At 51.0% G+C, this 8214-nt stretch overlaps 1 protein-coding gene across 1 annotated transcript; it reads right to left on the bottom strand.

Annotated features, from left to right (window-relative positions):
- Positions 1–4913: 4913 nt before the first annotated feature.
- Positions 4914–8015, bottom strand: LOC100282445 (acetylglucosaminyltransferase/ transferase, transferring glycosyl groups). The gene is made up of 2 exons (NM_001176244.1): positions 7527–8015; positions 4914–6431 (listed from the first exon to the last, which is right to left on the bottom strand). Exons 1-2 carry the CDS (start codon positions 7590–7592, stop codon positions 5331–5333), a joined length of 1167 nt encoding a protein of 388 aa, NP_001169715.1. The 5' UTR covers positions 7593–8015; the 3' UTR covers positions 4914–5330.
- Between the last annotated feature and the right edge of the window lie 199 nt (positions 8016–8214).

The following is an 8214-nucleotide window of genomic DNA, read 5'->3' as shown; positions in this document are numbered from 1 at the left end:
GGTTCACACTCAGCCAATAAAAAGACCAAGTTTTGGATTCAACAAAGGAGCAAAGGGGCAACCGAAGGCACCCCTGGTCTGGCGCACCGGACTGTCCGGTGTGCCACCGGACATGTCCGGTGCACCAGGGGGACTCAGCCTTAAACTCTCCACCTTCGGGAATTCCCAGAGGCAACTCGGCTATAATTCACCGGACTGTCCGGTGTACACCGGACAGTGTCCGGTGCGCCAAGGGAGATCGGCCTCGGGAACTCGCCAGCTTCGGGAAACGCCAACGGCTCGTCCGCTAAAATTCACCGGACTGTCCGGTGCGCCTCCGGAGCAACGGTCTTCTCCGCGCCAACGGCTCTCTGCCGCGCATTTAATGCGCGCTCTGCGCGCGCAGGGGTCAGAAACGCCCATGCTGGCACACCGGACAGCAAACAGTACCTGTCCGGTGTGCACCGGACACCCAGGCGGGCCCACAAGTCAGAAGCTCCAACGGTCAGAATCCAACGGCGGTGATGACGTGGCAGGGGCACCGGACTGTCCGGTGCGCCATCGAACAGACAGCCTCCCAACGGCCACATTTGGTGGTTGGGGCTATAAATACCCCAACCACCCCACCATTCATTGCATCCAAGTTTTCCACTTCTCAACCACTTACAAGAGCTAGGCATTCAATTCTAGACACATACAAAGAGATCAAATCCTCTCCAATTCCACACAAGGCTTTAGTGATTAGCGAGAGAGATTTGTCGTGTTCTTTTGAGCTCTTGCGCTTGGATTGCTTCTTTTCTCTCTCACTTGTTCTTGTGATCAAAACTCCATTGTAATCAAGGCAAGAGGCACCAATTGTGTGGTGGCCCTTGCAGGGAAGTTTTTGTTCCCGGCTCTGATTTGAGAAGAGAAGCTCACTCGGTCCGAGGGACCGTTTGAGAGAGGGAAGGGTTGAAAGAGACCCGGCCTTTGTGGCCTCCTCAACGGGGAGTAGGTTTGCGAGAACCGAACCTCAGTAAAACAAATCCGTGTGTCTCACTTCATTATTCGCTTGCGATTTGTTTTGCGCCCTCTTTCGCGGACTCGTTTATATTTCTAACGCTAACCCGGCTTGTAGTTGTGTTTATATTTGTGAATTTCAGTTTCGCCCTATTCACCCCCCCTCTAGGCGACTATCAGTTATAAGAGAAATTCGCATAAGGCAACTTCTTATCCCAACCTGACTTATCTTGCAATGCACAGGCTCTCAACATGTCTTCCAAAATCTTATTAGTTCTTTCAGTCTGACCATCGGTCTACGGTTGATAATCTGAACTAAACTTCAAATGTGTGCCTAAAGCTTCTTGTAGCTTGCCTCACTGACTTCGCTCGACGTGTTCAGGGCTCGGGAGAAATTGGGTTCAGGTTCTGGGGAAGGGGCGGGTTCTCGCGTTGGTGCCTGGTATCGTGCTCCGCTCGTTCCCGCTCGCGATCTTAGGCGTGGCGACGATCGCGGTGTCGGGAATTGCGGTGCCCACAGAGCGCACTGCCGTCTGGAGTCTCTCATGCCTTAGATGCCTCATCCCAAGATATGGGTTGCACGGGGACCGTTCTCGGTTCGCCGGTCTTGTGATGATGTCGAACGTTACAACGCCTGTTCCGGCGTTGGAGTGCCTCGCGCTGCGGGGGCTCCTCCCTAGTACAGTGGGCTCGACTTTGAAGATGGGAGTGTCCTCTAATCTTCCCTAGATAAAGATGACATCCGGGAAGAAAGAGCTTAGGGGAGCGCCCAGTGCTCCAGCCATCTCCCCCGTGAACAGAGCGATCGGTATAGCCGTTGGTCTTGTTCCTGCGGTCACACTGGTGCCGAGGCTATCCACTCCTTTTCGTTGAGTGATTTGAGTCCACACCCCGGTGGGTTAAGTGAACAAAGGAGTCCGCCACGACAAGGGCGCACCCTCAGTCGATCATGCCATAGGTGTTGTTATGGTCCTGGCCCCGCCTGACGCGGGTGCAATCCTGCGCGGGGTGGTGGTTGGTTGAGGTATTCGCACCATGGAGTTCGTCGGGGTAGTTATCACTGAGGTCGGTGGGACGAGCCTGCCTCCGCGATCGGTGCCCTCGGAGAAGGCCTATTCTCGGATGGATTCACGATGCAATGCAGGACGCCTTCTCGATCCACAATGCGGGAGAGGGATCCAAAGCAGAAAGCCTCATGGAGTTGAATATGATCGGAGTGTTGAAGATGATAGCCATGGAGTCGTCGGGAATCAATGTCGCACCCCCTACCTGGCTTGCCTCACTAGGTCAAGCTTATCCAGCCTGGTTGCGGTTCGAGGGCATGCCTTGCTAGGCAAGTCATTGGGAGGCCATCAAGCAAACCTCAGGCGAGTCGCGGCTGCATCTCCCATCCGAAGTTGGCCTCGAGCGAGTCGTGAATGTGTCTCCCGCCCGAGGTTGGCTTCGGACGAGACGGAATTGCATCTCCTGGACGAGGTCAGCCTTGGGCGAGACGGAACTACGTCTCCCGCCTAGAGCTGGCATCGAGCGAAACAGAACTGCATCTCCTTTCCGGTATGCGGGTCACTGTAGAGACTTCAACGATGAGGTCTCTACGACCGGGGTTGACTGTCCCCATACGTCAGTGGGGGGTTGCCTGGGACAGTACATGACAATGCACCGTTTGACGTTTGTCGGGACCCTTTGACATCGTACCCGAGTCCTGGACGTGGTTTGGTGATGACCCGTCTTGTCACGCTGACGCGGGCCCGTAGCATTGGGTCGGCCTTTCTCTTACACCAGTTAGATTGGTACGGGATCTGGTCACTTTGTCCCGCCTCGTGGGGTTGCTCGTCATGAAGTTGGTCGTCCGCTTCGCCTTGCGTGGTTGCTCGGTAGGGACTTGGTCGTCCGCTCCGCCTCACGGGGTTGCTCGGCAGGGACTTGGTCGTCCGCTTTGTCTCGCGGGGTTGGTCGGGAGGGACTTGTTTGTCCGTTTCGCCTCGCGGGGTTGCTCGACGGGGACTTGGTCGTCCGCTCCAGCTCGCAGTGTTGCTCGGCAGGGGCTCAGTCGTCCGCTTCGCCTCACGAGGTTGCTCAACGGGAACTTGATCGGTGGGCCGTTCCTAAGGAATTTCTTGGGCTTGACACCCAGTTCCTAGATGCCAGACAATTTTATTATGTCTAATTAATCGATGATTAACAAATCTTTTTCTTGCATAGCAAGACGCAAGACAAACTGAGTCGCACAGTGTACACTGGACACGGGCCAGTCAGTACCTGGCAACGGGCAGTGTCGCTAGGGATATGCGCTTGCATTTGTTTCGGGCTGCCTCAGCCTGACTCCTTCGCGGCGAAGCAAGGAAGGAGGCAGAGGCACGGGTGACGCGTGGCCGGGGACTCGCTCGATCTCGGGTAAAACCACGATGCCGTTGTGATTGGGCCCAACTCTTCCCACTTACTGCAAAGAGGCCCAGTACAATAACTCAGTGATGGAAGTGCAGAAACCCTGTCACGACGCTTAAAGGCCCATACAAAAGCCTGGTGCAGACTAGCTTTGCTCATGCCTGCCTGGTTATTAACGCAAAAATCCCGTCAGGTTCATGCACCAGGCCAGTCAAGTCAACGGACGCGGAGCAAAGGCATGGTACTCTCAAGCCAGCGTACCCGCCGAGTCGCAGAAACCCTGTCTGGCTTGAGATTTCGCTCGGGTGCTAGACTAGACATGGCATGGCAAGCTGACAGGGGACATCCCGGATGGAAAGAAGAGAGCGCACAGAATGTTCGGACTACAGTAACAACTAACAAGAGTTGTGTACACAGAATTCAGCTTAAAAACAATCAGTAACCCATCCGTCAAAAAAAAGTTACTTCTTCCGTTGGTAGTCATTCTATTTTTCTTTTAAAATTTAAAATATTAAATTTAACCAAATTTATACAATAAACTAATAGCATTTATGATATAAAGAGATCATTACATTTTTTATATCAATTATATTTTTACAGTATTACATTTTTTGTAATTCTCTTTATAATTCTAATTAACCTTGAAATAGTTTAGTCTTCTAAAACAACTTTATAATTTAAAGTAGAAAGAGTAGCATTTTTAGTATCTAGCACGAAAAGCGTGATGAAGGATAATAGAACGATACTACCCCTACAAGTTTTTCTTTCTTTTTCTTTGCTTGGTTCCAAGGTGATTCGCAGCCACGCCACCGGGTTACAGCTGCCAGAGCAGTACAAATTACACTAGATGACACCCTATATCGATGTTTATTTTAGGACAAATTTTGACTCTAAATGCGTGGATATTCTCAGTACAGATTACAGATGACACCCTATATCGGCGTTTATTTTTGGATAAATTTGAACTCCAAACAGGCGCTTATTTGGTTTAGACCTTATGGTCCTGTTTGGACGTAGATATTCAAGACTGGAATTGGAAATTGTAATCAGGATTTCTGAATTCTGTTGTTTGGTTGTCTATTAAATTCAGAGCTGGAATTAAAGTTCAATTTCATGAAATTGGACTTCAACTAAAAAGTGTCCCTCCCAATTCAGAGCTAAGAATCTAGGTATTGGATGTAATTGCAATCCTAGATACATCCAAACAATAGATTTATATGAAACTCATTTTCAATATTAGACAGATTTGGTATTGGGTCTAATCCAATTTTAACATCTCCAATATCTACTTTCAAACAGACCCTTAGGTATTTCTACCTTGGAAATTTGTACAGTGGAGCAATTGGCCTGTCTATGTACGTATAAATAAGTCCTTGGTTTTACCATACAAAGTTCGGATATGAGGTCAAGCTAAGGCTGTGGCAAACGATGCATACAAATACAAGGCTGAAGCAAGGACCGGTTCTACGGACAAAACAAAACATCAAGTAAGAACAAATCCATATGCAAATTATACTCCCTCTGTTCTCGAATATTTATACGCACAAATAAAAAAGAACTGAGGGAGTATCAATCATCTGACGAGCAAGGTCCGGTTCTACAATATGTAATTCTGAAATACCACTTGGATTGCAATCTACAACAGCCTTTTTGAGTTTATATATATCAATCAGGGAAGTAATGAATGACAATGACAAACCGCTCAGCTCATGCACACCCAGCCAGGACCAAGCGTGCGCTATGCCGTTAGATCCTCCTCCCATGTTCTATTACACATTAGAGAATCATGTGCTCACCCCCATCCATGAACCAATTCTTCCCCAAAGCATTTGTTCAACTACGTTAGGCAACCGTACCAGGTGAACTGCCACAGATATCCCATGGACAGCAGCTTTGCAGCGGGGCAGTGTGGCACTGGCACCCACCCACCCACGCACAACAGGTTGCAGGGTAGTGGGCCATAAAACCTAGCCACTTTCTCTCCTGCAGTTGCCCGGTAGAAGGTATCTAAACCGGTCGACATTCCTTAGCAGATAGCTAGGAAGATGAACGCCAGAATACGTGCTCGGGATCGGCCCCAGCTTGGCGATGATCTCTTGGAACGTGTACTCTTCTGGAAGCATATCGAAAAGGTCCGCCCCTCTGCAGATGACATCTTGGATCCTCTCAGGGTTCAGGAAGTACTTGAACCTGATCCGGTCGACGTGGCTATACGCTTGCATCTTGAATGCGAAATCGCTTATGTAGCGGAAGCAGAAGCTGCAATGCCACCCTGAATCGGCGAGGAGCTCGTCTGCCTGCCGGAAGTGCGCGTACCTCGTCTTTCCAGCTTGGTACTTGTGTATCGATGCCCTCCAGCTCTTGTCGTCCAGGAAAAACTCGAACGAGTAGAGATAATTCCTGAGCTGAAGGTGAAGTATGTCTGGAATGCCGTCGCACCACCTTAAGAGATCGATTGTGTGGCCGCTCGGGATTTCATCAACGTCCGACATGATCAGCAGGTCATCGTCTTCTATTCTTGCAAGCTTAAGAAGCCGGTCCAGGGCAACCCTCTGATATGACTCCTCAACAAATGGGTTCTCCCCCTTCACGAACCTTCCCCCAATATTACCATATGTCAGCCGTGATTTAGCGAACCCAAAACGGTGCTTGTTTTCCTTGAAGTGGAGGGGCTTTTTTATGCCAGTAAAGGTTGAGTTGGATTCAAGAAGCACAAACTCGGACACATAGGGACTAAGCTCATTCCAGCGGATCTCCAGGATATCAAGCTCATTGCTGAAGAGTACAGCATCAAAGACACGACGCGGGAAGTCACGGACTTTCCAACCATGTAACTTGCACAGGTTCTCCATGGTGACGTTCTCATGGTAGTAGTGAGGGATTGTCTTGAAGGGCTTGGGAGGAGATTCCCAGATGGGCCGCAGGAAGTATGTGACCTTCTGACCATGCGCATATATCATTAGGATTAGAATTGGCACACCAATCAAGAGGACCATAAGTGCCCTTAAATCAAATCCCCGGAGAGCGCACTTTAGCCTTGACATCGTCAGAGCTGTCTTTGACACAGGCTGCAGTGAATTCATCAAACTATATAAGAAATCAAACAAGCAATAGTGGACAAAAGGAATTTTTGTGAAGACAACTACTAAACTATTTAAAATTCTAGCATACACATGTATTAGCCCGCTCTCTACCCTGAAAGCAACAAAACTTTGCTATAAACAAAACCTTCCTATCGAAGAGATATAAACTCCTGAAGCAATAACCCAAACATCAACTTTCCAGAGCAGAAGGGTTTGTTGTTTCCAGGAAGGCGTCATCAAAAGCTAAACACTTGAGCAGAAGCTGATTAGCACAGCACAGAACCAGCAAAGAACAAACAAAAACCTAATGTCGCAACTACATGCACAAACGCAGAAAGCTAAAGTCAACAACGAGCACGAGGTTAGCAAAGACCATATAAACTAGGAACTAGAAAACCCAAAGCATTTAAGATATCACAATGCCCAACTGAACTAAAGAGGCTTAGGTTACAATAGCACTCTAACACCACATTGTAATGTTCCCAGAAAAGGCCGTAGCTTTTCCTGTCTATCCAAAGGGATTAATAACAGTCCAATATTCTGCCCCAAATTCGGTGCAAAGCCTAAACGTCTGGCAGCACGAGACCGCGTGATGGAATCAAGAAAGCAGAAAACACACAACTAAGCTCATCCAAAGACATGCCTGAAACACACGCGATTCGGCCACGTCGCGAGATTCTGGCACCCAAAAGGCGTGACGAATTCGGACTCCCCAGCGGCACGGGCAACACGAAATCCACCCCGTCACCCATACCAGGGCTTCAGGGCAGATCAACGACAACGCACGAGCATGGAACAGCAACGGCCTGAAAGCGCAGAGCCGCCCCAGTATCCAACCACAACCAACATCCTATCGAAAGCCCGAAACTTCGCGTGACGCGTAACGGCGCGGATGGCACGCCAAATCGTGGCAGGCGGGGACACGAGCGCGCGGCCGGGCCGAATGCGCCACGCGCCCACGGCAGAGAAGCGTCTCGGCGGGCCAAAGAACCTACCCCCTCGCCACGCGACGCAGATCTGACCGGGGAAGGAAAGGGGAAAGCGGGTGAACGGGGCGAGAGGGGGAGGGGGGGCGCTCACCTCGCCGCACACGCTGTCGCAGATGCCGTCGGTCTTCTTGTACCCGTACTGCCCCACCTCCGGCATCACCGCGCCCCGCACGGCAGGTCGGCCACCGCCGGAGCAAACGAATCCGAAAACGAGACGGCTGACGGCAGGGCGGTGAGGGGGAGCGGAGGGTGCCCGCAAAAAGAAAATCCCCCCGAGAAGAACCAGCCGCGCGCGAGCAGCAGCTCGAATGGCGCGGCTGTGGAGCCGGGCGCTACGTTCCCGGCGGGTGATCGCCGGGGCGGAGCTCCAGCGGTTGGGCGCTTTTGCTGTCCGGTCCTCGGGGCCGCAGGTTATTTGCAGCTCCCCGTGGTAGCTGGGGCCGGGGTGGCAAGGCAAGGGCGCTGGAGTCGAGGACTTGGCGGTGATTGGCTCGAAACCGCGGGGTCGCCGCCGCAAGAGCGAGAGAGGGGCGTTTCCTTTGGAACCGCCTAATTATAGCCGTTTGGGTGGTGCGGTGCGGTGCGGTGGTGCCTGGTGCGGCGGCCGGCGGCCCCTCATATCCATCGCCCGGGCCGGCGCTTGCGATTGTGAGATGTACGATTTTGTCCTCACGCTTGTCGCTGCGGCCCCCAATTCGTAGGATATGTGTATATGGCCACATAAAAACTCCTTTTGTTTTTTAGACTATACAGTTTACATAATGACGTTTAAAATAAAT

Source organism: Zea mays, chromosome 2 (assembly GCF_902167145.1).
Source record: "Zea mays cultivar B73 chromosome 2, Zm-B73-REFERENCE-NAM-5.0, whole genome shotgun sequence".
Taxonomy (NCBI): Eukaryota; Viridiplantae; Streptophyta; class Magnoliopsida; order Poales; family Poaceae; genus Zea; species Zea mays.
Note: the sequence above shows the minus strand (reverse complement) of the source record. Positions and strands in the feature narration are given on the sequence as shown.

Coding starts and splice junctions, on each gene's coding strand:
- LOC100282445 (NM_001176244.1), bottom strand. CDS start 7,592: ATGCCGGAGGTGGGGCAGTACGGGTACAAGAAGACCGACGGCATCTGC. Junction 6,432..7,526: donor GCGACAGCGTGTGCGGCGAG/GTGAGCGCCCCC, acceptor AATTCACTGCAG/CCTGTGTCAAAGACAGCTCT.